Here is a 21,861-nt window from a genome sequence, read left to right as displayed (position 1 = left end):
GCACTGAATGAGATGTTCTTCAAAAACAAACATGACAAATCCGTTTTACAGAAAATACAGCAACAAAGTGTTACATTCCCTATTGCAGGGGTTTTCAAAAATCTGTAAACACAGTAAACGGGCCAGATGCAAAGAAACTACTTTTAACAGTTTTTCAGAGAATGAAGTTTTAACCAGCCTGGAAAACAAGAATACGAAAAGCTGGACCTGCTGAAATTCTCTTTTCTATGTAACCATTAAAAAGATACTCGCGCCTTATCTTCCTTTGCGTCTGGCTACCCTAGAGCAGAGTGTGAAATATTACTCAGATATGATCTCTGTGAGGCTAGAAAAGGCAGGCCCGAGTAAATTTCAGTTTCCATCCCCTATGATTAGTTATTAGGAAAAACGGAGGTGAACAAGATTGACCGGGGAGAATATGGGAATCTAATCTGGAGACGCTGCAAAGGAAATCCTTGTGGTTGGTCACTTCTAGCACCTCAAATTTCTTTCATCTCTATGGTACCAGGAGAGAATGCAGTGATGCCACCTGCCCCAGCAAGCCAATTGAAATTGAGAACATCATAGAGTTACTAATGAGGATTAGCGCAGAGTTTCCACGCTCGCTGCCCTGTCCCTCTAATACCGTCTCGCTATTTTCACGAAACCTTAGTAAAAAGCCGTGTCAAAACAACAACCATAGAAAACCCAATCTGCTCTTTATATTTTGTCCAGAGAACAAGACGCTTCTGCTCTTACCTGTAGGGGCTCACAACACATCTACGCCGAATACGAAGGGACAGCCGCCATCTTGGTGAAGGAAAAAGCTTAAGTGCGACCCGCCAAGATAAGGGGGGAAACTCCTCCCCCATCATTGCTCTCTGGCGTCTCTATGACGACGGAAAGGGGGCGGAGGCCCTGAATGGTTTGCGCACGCGCCTTTGTTATCCGCGGCCTCGATGCTAGTGTCGCGTGCCAGGCCTTGGACAGTTTTCTTATTGCCTCCTGCTGTGGGGCGGGGGCGGGTTAAAGACAGAGGCGCCCTAGCGCATGCGCCGTGGATTTCTGTGAAGCGGTTGGGCGGGTTCGAAACGAAGCTCCGACGGCTTGGCTGGCAAGGAGATCGGGGCGGCGACCAGGTGAGGTGTTGCCCGTGAGGCAGTTCCTCTGAGGGTGGCGGGTAGTCCGTGGGTGGAAACAGCTACGCATGTTTCGGATGGATATAAGAAACGCTCCGTTTCTCTGTCGGAAAAACCCCGTTTCGGGAGGCGGGACCCGCCCCTCGCCATCATTCCTGCCGCTCCCGAGTCGCAGCTCCTCTGGCCGCAGAGCCGGGGGCGGGCGGAGAAATGTGGGGGTGGGTGGGTCGGATGGCGCTTGGGTGGGCACGGAATAGGGCCGACCTGTCGGGGGAGGAAGTGGGCTGGAGGAGGGGATGGGATCTAAGCCAGAGGGGTGGGAACCGGAGCTCTCTCAGGCCCCCTAACCGAGAATGTTGGCAAGTCCCCAGCTGCTGGCTGTAAAGTCTGAAAAACCACCAGGAAGTGGACCCGCCGCAACACACAGGTCCGCGTGAAAGGGAGGGACGAACACGCTAGGGTTTCATCGAGCCCTCGGGAGGGAGCCCTGCTCAGGATGCACCGCCTGCTCCCTCGTGGGTGCCCCCCAAAGGCTGGAGCGGGGGTGGGGGTGGGGACGCTTGTTAAGACGCAGCGTTGGTTTGGGATGTGTTGGGGGGCGGGGGACGCGTGTGTCTCCTCTTCCCTGCGTTGGGCTCCTTTTCAAATCCCCAATACTCCTATCTTGTCCTGGGGGCGGGTCTCCTGGAGAAAGAAGCAGAGAGAGGCCTTGCATGGAGCGGGGAAGCCCCCCCCCCGCCCGGTCTTGCAGAGCAGAGCAGAGCAGCTGTACTCGCTCAGTACTGTGACAGATTTCCTGTTGGAGGTTGGGAATGTCGCTGTGTGTGGGAGAGGAAGGAGAGAGAGAGAGACTGGGCATATTTACTCAGGAAAGTCTTCACACTCAAGCCATACTATTGAGTTTGGAGGAGGAATGCAGTTCCACTGCGGTAGCAACTCGGTGTGTTATGCTTAATAACCATTGTGTGTATGGATTGCTTTTAGGCCACAGACACCTACTGTGAGGAATTTTGTGCCATTCTGAATGCCCTAGCACCCCAGAAAACAGCTTTCTTTCGTTTTCTCTCTTTCCTGCTTTGTAGTCTGTGTTCTCTTAGAACATGCTTGCTGCAAAATGACATTAAAAGAACACAAATGTATACTGAGGGGAAAAAACATGCTTTGAGTAAGCGAGTGGACCATCCCCTACCTCTTCATTGCACACAGACCTCTGTGCTACAGGAAAAAGTCCCTGTACAAAAATAATGTGTGGAAGGGCCCATAGTGACCAGAATGTGGCTCATCACAAGACCATCATGTTCTCCGATCTGTCTTCTAAGTAACTTGTGTTCTTTAAGTATAATTTGTCAGAATAATCATTAGTAGTTTTATAGTTGCTGTCAAAGGACACAGAACCAATGGAAGCATGTTATTTAATAACTACAACTTGCTTTGTATTTTCAACTCTATTTTACAACAACCTTTATATACCACTTTTCAGCAAAAGTTTCCAAAGCGGTTTACACAGAGAAATAAATAAATAAATAATGTGGATCCCTGTCCCCAAAGGGCTCACAATCTAAAAAGAAACATGAGATACGAGACCAGCAACAATCACTGGAGGTACTGCACTGGGGGTGGGATATGGCCAGTTACTTCCCCTCTGCTAAATAGAATCTCCACATTTAAAAGGTGCCTTTTATCCAGTTAGCAGGGGTTGGTATACCAGGCTGTACCAGCAAGTCAACTTGATTGCTTTTGTGTACTAGGGATGTGCACGAACCTGTTTGGAGGCCCTTTTATGGGCCTCTGGACCAGTTCAAAAGACCGGCGGTTCAAAGACGGGGATACCTTTTAAGGACTGGGGCAGGGTGCACTTTCCCCTCTCCCCCACCGCGTTTCCCCTGCCGATGCTGCAGTTTAAAAGAGTCTGGCTAGGCAGCAGTGTACCTCCCTGCTTTCCCATTGCCTCCTTGGACTGGAAGTGTCCGGAAGTATCTGACTTGCGAGTGAGCGTGTCTTGGATTATATGGATTATCTGGATACCTTTCAGTCTGGCTTCCATCCTGGATTTGGGATTGCAACTGCCTTGGTCGCCCTAGTACATGACCTACGCCGGGAGCTTGACCCAGGGGAGTACATCCCTACTGGTTCTGCTGGACCTCTCAGCGGCATTTGATACCTCCAACCATGGTATCCTCCTGGACCACCTCTCGAGTATGAGGATTGGAGGTGTTGCTTTGCTGGTGTTGGAGGGCCGCTGCTCAATTCCTTGGCCATTGGCTTGTGGGGTCCCTCAGGGTTTGGTCTTGTCCTCCATTCTGCTCAACATCTACATGAAACCGCTGGGATTGGTCATCCAGAGACTTGGACTGCATTCTCAGCAATATGCAGATGACATTCAGCTCTATCCTTATCATCTGATCCTAGGGAGGCAGTGGATGACCTGAATTGGGGCTTGGAGGCTATGGTGGGCTGGATGTGGGCTAGTAAACTCATTGAATCCAGACAAGACGCAGGTGCTGTTGGTCAGTAGGAGAGCCAATCGGGAGGGATCCAACCAGTTCTGGATGAGGTTGTACTCCCCTTGAAAGAGCAAGTGCGTAGCTTGGGAGTAGTGCTAGATCCGGCTCTGCTTTTGGAAGCTCAGGTGGAAGCAGTGGCCAGAGGTACCTCCTCCACAGGAGCTGTCGTACTAGGCTCTGTTTCTTTTTCAACATCCCGTGAGTCGGTCCCACTTGCCTCTGCAACTTCTTGCCTTTGAGGTAGCTGCACTCTCTCCTCTGCTGTCACACTGCCTGTCTCCTCCTCATCCTCCGAGTCCGGTAGCATTCTCATGACAGGGAGATGGCAATGATAAACCCCTCTTGTATTCTACCAAAGAAAACCACTGGCTCTGTGGTTGCCAGGAGTCTACACTGACTCAACGGTGCAAATTTCCTTTATTTAAAAGTTTAAAAATCTATATAAAACAGCAGCATCGAAAACTGTACTCTCATATAAAAGCCTGGGTGAAGAACCATGACTTTACTTATCTAGAAACTGATGGAGGAGCGGATGCCAGCTGGGAGAGCATTGCAGAGCCTGTGGCCAGTGACTGAGAAGGCCATGTCCCACATGCTGGACAGCTGAGCCTCTCGCCATCGGCATCCAGAGCAGAGTCCCCGCTGATGATATTGTCAAATGGGCAGCATCATTTGGAATCAGGCAGTCCATCAGATATCCAGGGCCCAAACTGTGAAGATCTTTAAAGGTCAAAAACAGCACCTTGAACTGGCCCCAGAAACAAATTGGTAGCCAGTGCAATTTTTTCAGGATGGGTGTAATATGATCCCAGCAGGCAGCTGCAGATAAAATCCTAGCTGTCACATTTTGCACTAGCTGCAGTTTCCGAATATTCTTCAAGGGTAGACCCGTGTAGAGTGTGTTACAATAATCTAGTCGTGATGTGATTAAGACGTGGGTAACTGTTAAGTAGTTCTCACTTTTCCTTTCTGGTCCTTTGGTCACAAAGTTCATTTGTTTTTCAGAATGGGAATTTTAAGGAAGGAGGGGGCAGGGGCTAAACTACAATTAAGCTAAATTGCCCTACAGAATACATATGCCAGGTGTCCTGAATAAAATACAGTAATACATATGTCATAAGTACAAGATTACAGAATTAAACTCATTATTTCTCAGTTTATGGGGCTAATACATAAAAGTAGCTGTCTGGGACCCTGCTAATCTAGTACTCCCACCACAGTCTTTCACCCAGCAAGGCCATTCATAAATCTGTCACCATATTCAGTGTCTGGTGTCCTTGATGTAGCTTTCTCACTGCTGATACAGTAGTTCTCTTTGACATGAATGAAAGAGCTGCAGTAGTAAAATAGTTAGTCAATAAATTACAACCATAGAAAGGCCCTTAGAAGCAGGGGTACAATATAACAGAATGGCAGAATAGCCAGGGTTCACATCACTAGAAATAAGAATACTAAGTGCATGATCTTTTTTCAGAATAAACAATATAATCTAGAATTATATTAACTTCATAACAAAACTGTAGATTGGTTAAAAAAAAAAATCAGGGCTGAGTTGACTAGTGAATCTAGTTTCTCAGAATCCTAGAGGTTGTTTGTATGTAATGTCAAATCAATGACCACAACAATTCTCTGCCTCTTCCTGGTTTGAGGAAGTTTGCTGTTTTGTCTGAATTGGCAAACTCTGGTACATACTTGACCTGGGAAGCCTTTGGTCTTGGTGCAGCGTAAATTTCAGTTTGCAAGTTCAGGCAAAAAGGCAAACACTGGCCTGCATCAAGAAAGGTAACTGGTTTGGTCTTGCATCTGAACCATCTCCCAAGTTGAAAAGGTTTAGCTGCATCATGATCTGTTTCTGTGAGGACCATTCCTCCACCTACAGGGTGTTTTAAATTTATCTTTATTGTACCATGAGAAACTGAGAGGAGTGTCAAAACAAAAAGTGCTGCAGAACAAATAAGACCAAACTAGCCAACCTGCACACAGAGCATCTGTGTGCTCCTTGGGTCTGGCTGTTCCCTTCTCCCTCCAGCCCCACTCTCTCTTGCCCTCCCTCCCCCTCTCTTCCACCCCACTCTCTCTTGCCCTTCCTCCCCCCACCCCTCTCTCTTACCCTCCCCTCCCTCACCCTCCTGCCCCAGTCTCTCCTGCCCTTCCTCGCTCCTGCCCTCCCCCGCTCCTCGCTCCTGCCCTCTCCCCTCCCGATGCATTTTTTAAAGTTCTACTTACCGGGCCGCCGCTGCTGCTCCTCCCCCCAGGCGGCGAACAGGAAACTCCCGCCACCCGGTTCCCTCCCACCCCAGTCTCCCACGGGCTCCTCCTGGCCTTGGCGACCGGTCCCAGCACCGCCTGGCTGAGAGCCGCCTCTGCGGCCTGTCCTGCTGGTGGGCCTGCCACGCCAAGTGCCACCTCCGTGGCCTGTCGTGCCAGTTGCCCCCGCTTGCCAGTCTTTGCCAGCCACCTCTCCCCCCACCCCCACCTTCCGTCCCGGTATTGGGCCAGGCCCGCAGCCACCACCTGTTGCCAGGCAGGGCCCGCCAGCGGCCCTGGCTCGCAGCCAGCCAATTCTCCTCCTCCTGGGTGTGCCAGCCCATCAGGCGCCTCCGCAGCCCAGCCAGTCAGCTGGGCTGCTGGGACGCATTTTTCCCTGGCACACCCAGGAGAAATATATAGAGAGAGATGATTAAAGCAACTGAGCCAAGTAGCACATTCTTGGGGGAAAGCCGAAAAACCTAGTTAAAATGGTTTCTCGGAGTGAGTTGAGAGACCTGCTTGAGTTGGATTAGCAGTGGTTGCACACAACACCAAATCTGGGTAAAGGGACAATGGGGGTGGTGGTGGCATTTTTGTACAAAGGAGCAAGGCAAGGGAGGGTTTTAATAACAACTAGCTGATCCTACACAGAGCATCTGTGCGGTAGTACACTCCCCTTCCCCTCCAGACCCCCCCCCCCAGCTTCTACCCCAGTCTCCGTTCCCCGATGCTTGCCCGCTTCTCCCCCCCACTCCCCATCAGGCCACTTATCCCTCCCACACTCCCCGCAAGTCCACCTTCGCACCTACTTCCTGGCCGCGGTTCAGTTTCTGCCGCTGCTTCTTCACTGCGACTGCCTGCCACCACTTAGCCGTGACCGGGACCGCTGCGGCCACATGGCTGCACCTGTGCCTGCTGCAGCCTCCACTGGACCCGCTGCTGCCTTGCCATGGCCGGGCCTACCGCCTCCTCCTAGGCCTGCCACCCTCGCCCCCTCATCACAGCGGCCATGAGCCTGCCGCCGCCTCCCTGCGGCTGGGCCTGCTGCCCTCTCCACATCCTCCTCACCATGGCTGGACTAGGTCTGCTACAGCCCCACCCCCTCCTTACAGCGGCCATGGGCTCACCATAACCGGGCCTGCCACCCCCTCCTCAGTCTCCTTGCCACAGCCAGGCTAGGCTGGCTGCTGCCCCCGCCACCTCCTCACAGTGGCCATAGGCCCACTGCTCGCCACGGACAGGCCCACCGCCCCCTCCTCAGTCTCATTGCCATGGCCAGGCTAGGCCTGCTGCCGCCGCCACCTCACAGTGCCCATTGCCAATGGCCAACCGGTGCCCAGCCACCTCCCCCCCAGGCAGCCCAGGCAACCTTCAGCCCACCCCCAGCCACTCCTCCCCCCGCCCCCCCTGCCCCGGTCGCCTCTCCCCCCCACCCCCCTCTGCCCCGGTCGCCGCCCCCCTCTGCCCCGGTCGCCTCTCCCCCCGCCGCCCTCTGCCCCGGACGCCTCTCCCCCCCACCCCCCTCTGCCCCGGTAGCCCCGCCCCCTGCCCCGGTCGCCTCTCCCCGCCCACCCCCGCCCCGGTCGCCACTCCCCCCCGCCCTGGTTGCCACTCCCCCCCCACCCCTGCCCCGGTCGCCTCTCCCCCCCCACCCCTGCCCCGGTCGCCTCTCCCTCCCCCACCCACCCCTGCCCCGGTCGCCTCTCCCTCCCCCACCCACCCCTGCCCCGGTCGCCTCTCCCTCCCCCACCCACCCCTGCCCCGGTCGCCTCTCCCTCCCCCACCCACCCCTGCCCCGGTCGCCTCTCCCTCCCCCACCCACCCCTGCCCCGGTCGCCTCTCCCTCCCCCACCCACCCCTGCCCCGGTCGCCTCTCCCTCCCCCACCCACCCCTGCCCCGGTCGCCTCTCCCTCCCCCACCCACCCCTGCCCCGGTCGCCTCTCCCTCCCCCACCCACCCCTGCCCCGGTCGCCTCTGCCCCCTGCCCCCACCCACCCCTGCCCCGGTCGCCTCTGCCCCCTGCCCCCCCTGCCCCGGTCGCCTCTGCCCCCTGCCCCCCCTGCCCCGGTCGCCTCTGCCCCCTGCCCCCCCTGCCCCGGTCGCCTCTGCCCCCTGCCCCCCCTGCCCCGGTCGCCTCTGCCCCCTGCCCCCCCTGCCCCGGTCGCCTCTGCCCCCTGCCCCCCCTGCCCCGGTCGCCTCTGCCCCCTGCCCCCCCTGCCCCGGTCGCCTCTGCCCCCTGCCCCCCCTGCCCCGGTCGCCTCTCCCTGCCCCTTCTAGCCCACAAAAATTGGTTAGCTCACTTGCCCATACATATGTATTTTCATATTGGAGGGGGGGATGCCAGTTGTATGGAGCAGTTCTTACTTGCCAGAGGCAAACAGGCAAGTGCTTATGTATATATTAAAAACTAGGTAGAAAATACAAAATAAAGAGATCAAGTGTTAAATTACTCTCTATTGGTATGACTCTTAATTGTGTATTGCTAGCCCAGAGAGAATAAAGTTTTGTACCATTTGATGAAAATGTTTGCACTATCAGAGATGTTAATTCCATAGTTAAAGTGATCTCTATTCCTGTTCAGGTAAGCCCCTGCCTGTGTCTGCTTAACTGCAGGGTTTGCTGCCATGGGCTAACTATTTATGATACTGTGACACCGTCCTGCCCTTCAAGATCCCCAGTTCACAATCTGCTCCTGTAAAGGGTGTGAATATTCTGGGGTCCTGGAGAGAAGAAGGCTACTGAAGCAAAACTAGGCATTTTGTTGCTTAGAGGTTATTTGTCCAAAATATACTGTATAGACTTTACGTTTAGTATCAGTTCTAGCTGTTAATAGCAGAATTTTTGTTTTTCAGAGTGATTGAATCTCCAGAAAGATGTCCAAGGTAAAGGGATGCATTTGGTGTTTAGTCAATTATTTCTGTGTTTGCTGCTTTAAAAAATATTGTGTAGGTGGGATTGTTATTCTATTATCAATAAAAATCTTTTAGAATATTAGAAGTATTGATACAAACTGATGTGTTTGTACCTGTTTTGATGGAATATGCTTGAAGAATTATACAAGCACACTTCTGCACATTTAATCACATGTTTCCAAAGTTAACCATCTAATGAAATTAATTTCTCCTCTAGGACTGCTTGTTTTCTCCCCTTGTCTGCAACTGCTTCATACTACTGCAGCTTGGCTTGAGCCCTTGAGTTTAGCAGAGGCAATAAATATAAGTAAAACAAAGTTTTCATACAAGGTAGTGGAAAATCTGCCAGTTAAGATATTTGTGAAGCTCTTGTTTTCTCCTTATTATATCTGCGGGAAACAAATGGTTAAAGACAGGATATTTTGTTCTTGCTCTGTTAGCCTGTTCCTAATAAATGTGTTTACATTAGATGTATTTGGGAATAAAAGCAGTTATTGAGATTAATCAATATTAGGTGATGGATTTGATCGTGTTTTACTCCTTCCAGCTCTGTTCCTAAAACTAAATTGATATCTTGTTCATTCTTTTTAGCAACAGCCTGCTGAAAAGTTTACAAATCCAGAAACTCCTGGTTATGTTGGATTTGCAAACCTTCCCAATCAGGTTCATCGGAAGTCTGTGAAAAAAGGCTTTGAGTTCACCCTTATGGTAGTTGGTAAGATTAGTTTTCATAATGTATGTATATTTAAAAATAAGGATTTAAAAAATGTATCGTACGCTTCTTGGATATTATATTTGAATTATCTCATCATCCATGAGAACTGGCGCAAAGTCCTAAACTTGTGGGAGCTGTGTGGCTGAGTCATGCCAGTTTCAATCTTTGGAATCTCCTGTTTGAAGACTCTGAGCTTGGGAATACATTTCCTAGAGAAAATGGAGAGCCACTGCCAATCATCTGGGCTAGATCATGTAACTATGATCTCCATCTGTATAAAGCAGTTCATATTTTACTGTAAATTGCCCCGAGGCATATGTTTTGCATGGTATATAAATGTGCAAAATAATTAATATGCCTTGGGATTAGTTTTATGAAGGGTGGTATATAAATATAACAATATGCTTTATAAACTTCAGGAAGAGTAAAACTAATTTGTATACTTTCAACATTTGTATATTGAAAATTAATTTATATATTGAAAGTATATTCAATATCCCTGTGAGATTTGTCCCTCGTAATCAATAGCAGCAGAGGTTATACTGGCACTTGTAGTCCCTTCCCCCAATATATGTAATGGATCTGAAAATCTTCTCATCTTAAAGTCTTCTGTTCACTTTAGTGCAAGCTTATGGCCAGATTTCAAAGGAATTATTGCCGTTTGTGCTGTATTATGGCCTAGTTTTGGCCTGTATAAGGCCACTATAAAACCCTAATTATCTATCTGTTGACTGTGATCATTTGCTCTCAGTATTCTGACTGATTCAGTCTGGTGGTTGAAACTGAATAACGTTCTTTAATAATATTAATTCAGCTGTTTTCTGGACCTACATAATTCATTAGTATAGTGAGGTCACAATGCACAGGAGGTAGTATTAGCTCAATATTGTTTGTGTTTATGTGCTTTTTTTCTTAAAAGGGGAGATCATGTAGCATTTTTGCTGCCAAATTTGTATAAATGGGTATAAAGTTAAATTGGAAAATTGGGAGACTTGATAATCCAAACTTTGGATAACTCTTAAGAATGAATCATTTGGTTAATGTAGGACCTCAGATGAGATTATTGAATACTGTTAGGAGGATAATGTCAAATAAAGATTGTCGTACTCTTTGGTTTTCTTTTTGATATCTCATTGCTCAAAGGTTTGTAAGGACTATTCAGAGATGCTTACCTGAACTACAGAATGGATCTGTGTGAATATCTCGTCAGCCCCAGTAAAAATAGTGGGTAACATGCAGACTAGTTAATCATGATTAAGCACCATTGAAATCAAAGAGACAAGTTAGTCATGACTAACACTAATCTCAGTGGGACTTAGTCATGACTAACTTAGTCTGGATGTTGCCCATTGTTTTCGCTTAGACAGTGTTCTACAGTTAAGTCCAGACTTCATCTGTATGAAGTTTTTAAAAAAAACTTTATCCACTGTGTGGCTGAGGGGTGGCTGCCGGGTGTGTGTGTGTGAGCCGAGCGGTCCTTCTACCTACCCCCCTGGCGGTGGCTGGAGCGGCACGGGGCCTGTCTGTTCAGCCAATGTATCTTGTTAACTGCAAGGTGCGCCTGCACAGTTGAGAGGATGTCACAGGCTTGCGATGATTTCTGTCAACTGCGCAGGTGCGCCTCACAGTTAACAAGATACATTGGCTGAACAGATAGGCCCTGTGTCGCTCCAGCAACCACCAGTGTGGTAGGTAGAAGGACCGCTCGGCTCATATCCCACCCACTCCGGCAGCCACCCTTCAGTTAAAAAACAACTGAGGGGTGGACACGGGGTGGCTGCAGGAGGGCCTCCCCCACAGGCCTTGGAGACCACAGACCAGGGCCCCAAGGTCCGGGGATTAGAGCGCCTCTGGGTGTTCTGTGGTCCCTTCGGGTTGTCCCAGAGACCAATCTGGCTGCCGCATTCTGTACCAATTGTAGTTTCCAGACTACATACAAAGGCAGCCTCACGCAGAGTGCATTACAGTAGTCAAGCCTGGAGGTTGACAGCATATGTGAGCCATTTTTGGAAGGGCGGTATATAAATCAAATAAATAACTAAATAATAAATAAATATGTGCCACTGTTTTAAGGTGATTTACTTCCAGAAATTGACATAGCTGATGATCAGCCAAAACAAAATGCACTCCTGGCCACTGCCTCAACCTGAGAAACCAGAGAGTTTTTGATCCAGGAGCACTCCCAAGCTAAGTACCTGATCTTTCAGAGGGAGTGTTACCCCATCCAGAATAGGCAGATCTAAACCATCTCTTCATTATCCCTTGGAAGCTACTTTTACACCCACCCCTGGGCTTTTTGGCCACTGTAGGCACCACACAACTGCCACGTCACTCATTGCACATAGTCATCTGGTGTGAACTTTCACAGGGATCATTAAGGCCTAGTTTATGCTCATTGGGTGTGTGAGGGAGAGAATAATGCCCACCCCCCTCCCCCCATTAACCCAGAGTTAAATTGCCCCTAACAGGAGAATTGAAGTACTGGATTGTTATATATCAGGTGGTATAAAACTATGGTAAGTAGAGAGAAGCAGAATAAGTAGTCCCCTCTCTCACATGTGCCTTGTTATCTAGCTAATTAGAATATAAAAACAAAATTATTGTGATAAATTGTGCTGGAAGGGAGAAATTGATATTTTTAGGGTTGTGAAGCCACTTTGTATGTTTGACAGATAAATGTCCCATCATACCTTAGACTGGTTGTGTGACTAGAGAGATGTGCAAAACTGCAAATAATGATTCCTTTTTCTGTACTTTATTATTACATAAAAATAGCTCTACACTAGTAGAACATTACTTAGACAATCCGCTTTATACACTAGCAATTTTTAAACTCATGTCCTAGTACACTCCATTGTCATGTCAAAATCGTATTTTCAAAATAAAGTGGCACAGTGCATTCTTAAATGCAAGGTTGGTTTTCGTGTTTGACTTCATGTAATCTATATACTAATATAATGGCTGGGCTCAGGCACAACACAAAGCCATGTTTTTTTGCTACTTGTAGTTAAGAATCCACACCATGGTTTGAGCTTCTAGGCGTACAACAGGCAAACCATTGTTTTTAAAGCTGCTAGTCTATTTTTTTCCCTTCCCCCCGCCCCCATCTGCTCAAGACACTGCTTCTTACTTTCACTCTTATCTCCATGGTGCATCAGCTTCTTCAGGGAGAGCAATGATCTGAACTAGTTTATCAATGGTCTGTGAATTCAAAAACACAAGGCAATCATAATTGGCACAAATTGGTTTGTAAACCAGCTTCAAACCATCGTTTTAGATTCTGCTTTGTTAACCCCAACCAGTTTGTGGGAAGACTGGATTCATAACACAAAGCCATAGCAAAATAAACCATGGTTTTGCATTAAACCGCCTAGAAACACTAGTTGAGGCAAAATCTAAATTTGTAAAATAAATAATTGTCTGAACTGTAGAATGAAAGAACTGCAAAGCTGATATGACTCTGAGCAAGACCTGTTGATGCAAAGCATTTACTGACATTTTTGCAGTTTGTAGTGGTGGGGGTTCAGACTCTAATTCATGATGTATAATAAAGACAACATTAAAATCCTAAAAATATTAATTACATTTAGAAAATATTCTTAAATAGCAGGGAAGCTGACTACCTTTTAAAATTACAAACTCAGTAATTGGCAACAGTAGTGTACACTGTAGGGGTGTGAACAAAATGGATTTTGCATTCCGTTTCAAGCTTGAAATGAAATGCAGGTGAGGGGACATGGGCGGGGAGGTGGAGTGGCTGTGGCCTATAAGGATAACATCTCCCTTACCAGGGTCCCTGTCAGGGTATCTGACTATATCGAATGTGTGTACTCAAGTTTGGGGACCAGGAATAGATTGGGACTTCTGTTGGTGTACGAATCGCCCCACTAATCCCTTACTGAGCTCACGGACTTGGTCACGGGACTTGCGTTGGAGTCTCCCAGACTTTTGGTGCTGGGGTACTTCAATGTTCATTTTGGGACCAATTTGTCCGGGGCAGCTCAGGAGTTCATAGCGGCCATGACAACTATAGCCCTATCCCAAGCGGTCTCTGGAGCGATGCATATTGCAGTTCACACGCTTGATTTGGTCTTTTATTCTGATCAGGGTGGTGTTCCATGGGTGGGGACTCCTACGATCTCCTCGTCATGGATGGACCACCATCTGGTTAAGGTTGGACTTACAACCGCTTTCCACTTTCGCAGGGGCGAGGGGCCTATTAGAATGGTCCGCCCAAAGAGGTTACTGGATCCGGTAGGATTCCAAGAAGCCTTGGAGGGATTTAATGTTAGCTCTGCTGGTGATCCTGTTGATGCCCTGGTTGAGAACTGGAACAACTTGCTCACCAGGGCAGTAGACATGATTGCTCCTAAGTGTCCTCTCCGACCTGCTTCAAAATTAGCCCCTTGGTAGACGGAAGATCTACGGGGGCTCAAGACGGGGGCTGAAGCGGCAAGGTAGGCGACTGGAGCGCAAGTGGTAAAACTGCCGCCCTGTAACCAGAAGGTTGCAAGTTCGATCCTGACCAGGGGCTCAAGGTTGACTCAGCCTTCCATCCTTCCGAGGTCGGTAAAATGAGTACCCAGAATGTTGGGGGCAATATGCTAAATCATTGTAAACCGCTTAGAGAGCTTCGGCTATAGAGCGGTATATAAATGTAAGTGCTATTGCTATTGCTATTGCTAAGTGGAGAAAAACTCGACTCGAATCCGACAGATTACGACATGGAGCACATTTAAAGATCTATGCTCAGGCGATACGTGCGACAAAGAAGCGGTTCTTTTCTGCTCGTATTGCCTCTGTGAGTTCACATCCGGCAGAGTTGTTCAGGGTTGTGAGGGGACTAGTATCTGCTCCCTCTCCCTTGAACCAGAATTTGGAAGCACCAGTTACCCGTTGTGGTGTGTTCAATGAATTTTTCGCAGACAAAATCTCTCGGATTCGGGCCGACCTAGATGGAGACTCCACAATTCATTTGATGTCTGAACTGGAGGTGTCCGACAACTCCTCTTATACGATTCGACTGGATCAATTTCAGTTTGTGACTCCTGATGATGTGGACAAGCTGCTTGGAGCGGTGAGGCCTACCACCTGTCCTCCTGATCCTTGTCCAACATGGCTTGTTCCATCTAGCAGGGAGGCTGTTGTAGGCGGCCTGGTAGAAATCATAAATGCTTCTCTGAGGGAGGGCAGGATGCCTCCTTGTCTTAAGGAGGCAATTATTAGACCTCTTCTAAAGAAGCCTGCATTAGATCCCTCAGAGTTGAGCAATTATATAGGCCAGTTTCCAATCTCCCATGGTTGGGCAAGGTAATTGAGAGGGTGGTGGCCTCTCAGCTCCAGGTGGTCTTGGAGGAAACTGATTATCTAGACCCATTTCAAACTGGTTTTCGGGCAGGCTATGGGGTGGAGACTGCCTTGGTTGGCCTGATGGATGATCTCCAATTGGCAATGGACAGAGGAACTGTGACTCTGTTGGTCCTCTTGGATCTCTCAGTGGCTTTCGATACTATAGTATCCTTCTGGAACGTCTGAGGGTGTTGGGGGTGGGAGGCACTGTTTTACAGTGGTTCCGCTCCTACCTCTCGGACAGATTCCAGATGGTGTCGGTTGGAGATTGTTGCTTTTCAAAATCTGAGCTTAAGTATGGTGTCCCTCAAGGCTCCATACTCTCTCCAATGCTTTTTAACATCTACATGAAACTGCTGGGAGAGATCATCAGGGGATTTGGAGCTGGGTGTTACCAGTACGCTGATGACACCCAGATCTACTTCTCCATGTCAACTTCTTCAGGAGCTGGCATATCCTCCCTAAATGCCTGCCTGGAGTTGGTGATGGGCTGGATGAGGGAGAATAAACTGAAGCTGAATCCAGATAAGACGGAGGTACTTATTGTGCGGGGTCGGAACTCTAGAGACGATTTTGATCTGCCTGTTCTAGACGGGGTCACACTTCCCCAAAAGGAACAGGTTTGCAGTCTGGGAGTACTACTGCATCAACGTCTCTCCTTGGTTTCTCAGGTTGAGGCGGTGGCCAGGGGTGCTTTCTATCAGCTCCGGCTGGTACGCCAGCTGCGCCCGTTTCTCGAGATCAATGACCTCAAAACAGTGGTACATTTGTTGGTAACCTCCCGACTTGACTTCTGTAATGCGCTCTACGTGGGGCTGCCTTTGTACATAGTTTGGAAACTTCAGTTGGTTCAGAATGTGGCAGCCAGGTTGGTCTCTGGGTCATCTCGGAGAGACCACATCACTCCTTTGTTGACGAAGTTACACTGGCTGCCAATAGTTTTCCGGGCAAAATACAAAGTGCTAGTTATAACTTATAAAGTCCTAAACGGCTTAGGCCCTGGGTATTTAAGAGAGCATCTTCTTCGCTATGAGCCCCACAGGCTGTTGAGGTCACTTGAGGAGGTCCGTCTCCAGTTGCCGCCAACTCGTTCGGTGGCTACACAGAAACGGGCCTTGGCTGCTGCTCCGAAATTGTGGAATGCGCTCCCTGCTGAGATACGATCCTCCCCATCTCTTGCAATTTTCAGAAAACACCTGAAAACATATCTCTTCAACCAGGCTTTCTCAACTTTTTAAAACTTGTTTTTAAATTATTCTGATTACTTAATTGTTGTTTTATGATGTTTTTAATTGTTATTTTTTATGCTTTATAATTTTTGTTTTAATTATTAATTGATTTTAATGGTGTTTTAATGTAAACTGCCCTGAGCCTTTTGGAAGGGCGGTATAAAAGTTTTAATAATAATGATGATGATGATGATGATGATGATGATGCTCAATTCCGTCGAAACAGCAGTCCAGCCAAGTGTTTCGACAGAACAAATTCAAAATGTTTCTAGTGTTCCAGCCATAAGATATAATGTGGAACTTAAAACACCCCATTGTTCCCCATGCGTAGCTCCTAGGATCACCAGAGTGGGTTGGGTAGTAGGGCATGGGTACTGCCTATCATCCAACCCACAAAATAAATGGCCAATACAGAATGCACATTTCAAACACAGTCCAAAAATGGCCAAAAAAGAATCAAGAGACCCAGAATCCACTGCCTGCCACAGTTTCTGTACTGCAATAACATCATTGGCACAAGTTGCTCTCTTACAATTATGACTCCTTATCTTACTTCCTGGCATTGCAACAGCTGCCACAACAGCACCCTTAACAGCAGGCATAGCCGTAAGCTCAACTAGAGCACCTTCAGCCACATTTTGACTGAGTACATCTTGCAATGCAGATTGCAGAGCAGTGAGTGATGAGTTTGTCTCAAGACATGGAGCTCATCACAGCAATCACCAAGAAGTATTATACTCACCCCGAGCTGCTACTGTCCATTTCTTGCCACAGCACTATTACAAACAAAACAAACCACACAGCTCAAGGAAGGAAGGCACCCAAGCTCTGCCTTTGTCAATGTGAGATCTAGCAAAACCAGTTAGTTGTTGCAGCAATAGCACAGCATATTATACTCAGTGCTGAGAAAAGAAAACCACAAAATCAAAACTTCGTTCCTCCTGTCCTATTGTATCCTCTTCTTCAAGAGAGGCACACTCTAAGGGCTCTATCTCTGCCTTCCACTCTCTTTGAATAAATTTTGAATTTGAAATTCCCTCCTTTTGTGTTCCCTTCCGCCCCCCAGCCAGTGGGGGCACAGTTGCCCATGACAACACTTGATTTCTGTAATAAGCCAGCCAAGAAGCAAGGGGATCGGAAGCCAGTGCCAGAAAACCAATCAGCAAAGGAAAAACAGACCTCCAAAATGGCGAATCCCCGCCAGTGTACTTCCCAGACTGTGCCTAGTAAATATAGATAGATAGATATTTGTAGTCACCGATATAGGGCAGCAGTGATATAGGAAGGTTCTGGAGGCGGACGCTCATTTCAGTGACAACATCTACTGCACGAGAAGAAGACAATGGTAAACCACTCCTGGTTTACCAAGAAAACCACTGGCGACTCTGGTCGCCAGGAGTTAATACCAAATTGGCAGCACAATCTACCCTTTTTTCCTTTTCTGTTTTGAGCTCTAAACACTCAAAACAGGGAGGAGAGCTGTTCTTGTGGTAGCAAGAATGACTTGTTCCCTTAGCTAAGCAAGGTCTGCCCTGGTTGCATATGAATGGGACACTAGATGTGCGAGCCCTTAGGGGATGGAGCCGCTCTGGGAAGAACCCCTAGGTTCCAAGTTCCCTCCCTGGCATCTCCAAGATAGGGCTGAGAAAGATTCCTGCCTGCAACCTTGAAGAAGCCATTGCCAGTTTGTGTAGACAATATTGAGCTAGATTGACCTATGGTCTGACTCAGTATATGACAGCTTCCTTTGTTCCTATGTAAAACAGCCTGTTGCAAGTTGAAACGTTTTGCCGGCAAACCATTCCACACATCCCTAGTGCACAGTCTGGCCCCAAAAATGACATCTCAGGAAAAAATAGTTTTTCAGGTTGTATATATATATATATATATGTAACACACCTATATTTTTATATTGGTTCATAGGTGAATCTGGATTGGGAAAGTCTACGCTGATAAACAGCCTCTTCTTGACAGATCTATACCCTGAAAGGATAATTCCAGGAGCAGCTGGTAAACATAAGCCTTGGGTATTCTTTTGTGTTTTGGTTCCCTCTGGATCTTAATAAACACTAATACACCTGATTGAGTATATTTGTGCTCCAGAAACAGAAAAGTGGGGGCCTTCCAGCCATGGCTGCTTCAATCGATTTCCTTCTCTTTAAATAATTTCTTGTCCCTTTACTCATGGGCCCGAATTCATACAATTGCTTATAACAGTCTTTTACATATTTCAGTACTGTCTCTTATGGACATCGTGCTCATTCTTCTAGCTGAGTCTGAAAACTTGCATTGTAGCATGTTTTCTCTGTTTTTTCCTTCAGTCCTTTTAAAATCTTGATAATTTATCTAAAGTATAGAGGCCCCAATACAGTGCAGTTATTCCTAGTGAGGGATATAGTATAAAATGTTCAATATTAACTGCACCACAAGCAGTGTGTCTTTTTTGCTTCCTCCATTTAAGTTTGCAGCTTGATTCTCTTGGTTTAGTAACCTGGATGTATTTGATCCACAGTAAAATTCTGTATAATTCTCATGGCACACTGTGACCCAGATCACATAAGTTGATGTGTTACACCATGGAAAAATGGATGTCCAGACTTTTGAGTTAAATGGCCTTGGTGCCTTTCAGCTTTGTAATTCCACAATACATTAAAAACTGATTAGTTGAAACCTTTCGATGTATCATAATTGGTTTGTGATTCACTTTATTTTATTTGTAGTCAGCTATGTATGGTGCAGCGGGGAAGTAACTTGCCTGGGGAGCAAAAGGTTGCTGGTTCGAATCCCCGCTGGTATGTTGCCCAGACTATGGGAAACACCTATATCAGGCAGCAGCTATATAGGAAGATGCTGAAAGGCATCAGCGTTATCTCATACTGCGCAGCAGATGGCAATGGTAAATTCCTCCTGTATTCTAACAAAGAAAACCACATGACTCTGTGGTTGCCAGGAGTTGACACCGACTCGACAGCACAACTTTATCTTTATTTTATGTATGGCAATGGTAATTGTTAATTTTCTGATCTTCCTTCAAATGTTCACTTTCAGTAGTCTTCTGATAAGAGTGTTTTTGTTTTTTTTCCTTTCCAGAAAAAATCGAAAGGACCGTGCAGATTGAAGCTTCAACCGTTGAAATTGAGGAAAGAGGTGTAAAGCTCCGTCTTACTGTGGTAGATACACCAGGTTATGGTGATGCCATCAATTGTCGAGATTGGTATGTGTGTTTGTGTCTTTATCCAAAAGCATTTTAATTATTTTCAGCTTCTGTTGCTTATGTGATTATTGTATAGTTTGTTGCATTGAAGTGCTAAAACGCATGGATTTATAAAATACTACTTTAAAATAGGCCTTGGTTCTGAGCAAGTGTTTTAATTATATAGATATATAAACAATAAAATATTTGGATGAGGGTGTTCCCCCTCTCCCCCATCTATTTTATGCCCTCTTTCAAAGATTATTTTCCCTATCCACTCTGGGGGAAAGTGACTTGCTGCTATATGTTGCAGTGTACTTTGTCCAGAAAGTCTAGAACTACTCTTCCACTGCAGTGCACACAGTTGAATGTACACCTTTCACCATCCCTGGACATTGTAGTTCTTGTTCAACCCCCATTCTTGGGAAAGCTTTTGTTCCCTCCTTTTCATCTCATCTTCATGAGATATATGTACGTATGTTCAAGAGCAGTATTAGATAAGGAGCTCCTTTGCCCAAAGACTGAAGTACACATTCCCCTAGGTGCTGGTACTCACCAAAGTCTTAAATAGCCTGAGACCTGATTATTTGAAGGACTGCCTGCTACTACATAAACCTGCCCCAACATTGTGTTCTTCATCAGAGGTTCTCTTCTGAGTACCCTCATAACCTGAAGTTTGGATGATAACCAGAGAGAGGGCTTCTGCATCTCAGCATCCTCATTCTGCAACTTCCCTAAGGAAGCTGGCATGTTGCTTACTATCTTGTCTCTTCAGCACCAGGCAAAAATGGTTTTATTTGCTAGTAAATATGGAAAATGTGCTGAGCTGGTTTATCTTCTTTGTGTATTACTGAATTTTTAAAACTGTTATGAATTCTGCCATTTTATTTTGGTTTTTTTATTGTATTACTGTTGTATCTTCTACTTGTTATGCACCACCCTGATTGATCTTCTGAAAGGCCACCTAGAAACTTCTTCAATAAATTGTGGCCCCTTGGTGTCAAGAAATTTTCCATGGAGGATTGTGTTGAGGAAAGGAGTGCTACTCCAGTTTTATGTTATGCTCAGGATTCAGTTGTCATGTATGTAGGGATGTGCAAAATGTTTTGACTCGAAACAAAATGCACTCTTTTAAAAGGGTCTGTTTCAAGCACAGAACAAAACAACCCTGTTTCAATCAAAGTGTTTTGACATTTTGGGTGTCATTTTGGAAGCCTGACTTTCCCTTGCTTCTTTATTGGCTTGTTATCATAGAAATCAAGTGTTGTCATGGGCAACTGTGGCCCCATTGGCTGGGGGGAAGGAGGGGGAACACAAAAGGAGGCAGTTTCAAAATGTATTCAAAGGTACTGGGAGGCACAGAGAGCCTTTATAGTGTGCCCCTTTTTTTTTTGAAGAGGATACATCAGGAGAGGATAGAGGGAGATTTGATTCTGTGGTTTTCTTTTCTCAGCACTGAGTATAATGTGTTGTGCCATTGCTGCTATATCTGGTTTTACTGGATCTCAAAGGCAGAGCTTAGGTGCCTGCCTTCCTTGAGTTGTGGCTTGTTTTGTTTGTGAGATAGTGTTGTGGCTAGAAATGGACAGTAGCAGGTGTGTTTGTGTGTGTATAAGAGAGAGATATTACTTGGTGATTGCTGTGATGAGCTCCATGTCTGGCCTTGAGACTAACTTGTGCTTCACTCACTGCTCTGCAATATGCATTGCAAGGTGTACTCAGTCAAAATGAGGCTGAAGTTGAGCTTATTATGGCTATGCTTGCTGGCTGCTAAGGGTGCTGTTGTGGCAGCTGCTGCAATGCTAGGAAATAACATAAGGAGTCATAATTGTGTGTGAGAGAGCAACCTGTGCCAACCTGTTACTGCAGTGCAGGCACTGTGGCTGGCAGTAGATTCTGGGTCACTGATACTTTTTGGCCATTTTTGGACTGTGTTGGGAGGGACAGACTTGCTTTTACTGTGTGCTTCTGCAGTGTTTTTCAAGGCAGGTTTGCAAAATGCATTGCAAATTGCTATACAAAACTTGTGTGCTATGCACTCTGTTAGTATAGCTTGTTCTGGCCATAGAGAACAATGGGGAAACTTGATACACCTCACTGTTCCCCATAGATAGCTCCTAGGGACACCAAAGTGGGTTGTGTGGTAGGGCATGATGGGTGCCCTGCCAGTTTCAATAAATTGAACTGGTCCGGGATGATTGGTTGGCACCCTCAGTGTTCAGACTTTGTGGGGAATTAGCTGTTAAAGGGGTCAGCTCCACCAGTTTTAATCTGTGCAAATGTTTGGACTCAAGAAATGAGTGGATTTGAGACAAGGATATAGTTTCAAAATTAAAAAGAAGAATTTATTTGAGACAGTGGGGGTACAGGAAGAGAATTGTGTGGTTAAAGCAATAAAAAAAGTTACTAAATAAATTAACTATAATGAGACCTTTCTAATGTAAAGAGCAATAAAGTACATTTCTAAATAAACTAACTGCAATGAGGCATTTTAGTTTAAGGTCTAATTGTGTACGTTTCCCAGGTGGGCAAGAGAAAAAGACTTGAGAGAGAGCTGTGGTTCGATTTAAGAAATGGGGGCAGAGGTCGT

At 46.8% G+C, this 21,861-nt stretch overlaps 2 protein-coding genes across 5 annotated transcripts in view; one reads left to right on the top strand and one right to left on the bottom strand.

Annotated features, from left to right (window-relative positions):
• Positions 1 to 866, bottom strand: part of HDLBP (high density lipoprotein binding protein) — an 82,163-nt gene extending 81,297 nt beyond the window's left edge. For 2 of the 3 annotated variants that reach the window (XM_053304350.1, XM_053304355.1), the window contains exon 1: positions 739 to 866. The gene's annotated coding sequence lies outside the window, so the exon portion shown is untranslated. The remainder of the gene's footprint in view (positions 1 to 738) is intronic. The other variant, XM_053304352.1, reaches the window with a different exon arrangement.
• A 113-nt stretch (positions 867 to 979) lies between these two features.
• Positions 980 to 21,861, top strand: part of SEPTIN2 (septin 2) — a 54,338-nt gene continuing 33,456 nt past the window's right edge. The window contains exons 1-6 of one of the 2 annotated variants that reach the window (XM_053304360.1): positions 980 to 1,118; positions 8,726 to 8,755; positions 9,003 to 9,115; positions 9,377 to 9,500; positions 18,002 to 18,088; positions 19,169 to 19,292. In XM_053304360.1, the coding sequence (XP_053160335.1) occupies positions 9,491 to 9,500; positions 18,002 to 18,088; positions 19,169 to 19,292 (221 nt within the window). In that variant the 5' untranslated portion in view covers positions 980 to 1,118; positions 8,726 to 8,755; positions 9,003 to 9,115; positions 9,377 to 9,490. The remainder of the gene's footprint in view (positions 1,119 to 8,725; positions 8,756 to 9,002; positions 9,116 to 9,376; positions 9,501 to 18,001; positions 18,089 to 19,168; positions 19,293 to 21,861) is intronic. The other variant, XM_053304359.1, reaches the window with a different exon arrangement.

Source organism: Hemicordylus capensis, chromosome 3 (genome assembly GCF_027244095.1).
Source record: "Hemicordylus capensis ecotype Gifberg chromosome 3, rHemCap1.1.pri, whole genome shotgun sequence".
Classification (NCBI taxonomy): domain Eukaryota; kingdom Metazoa; phylum Chordata; class Lepidosauria; order Squamata; family Cordylidae; genus Hemicordylus; species Hemicordylus capensis.
The sequence above is the reverse complement of the archived record's forward strand: the minus strand, read 5'-3'. Positions and strand labels throughout refer to the sequence as shown.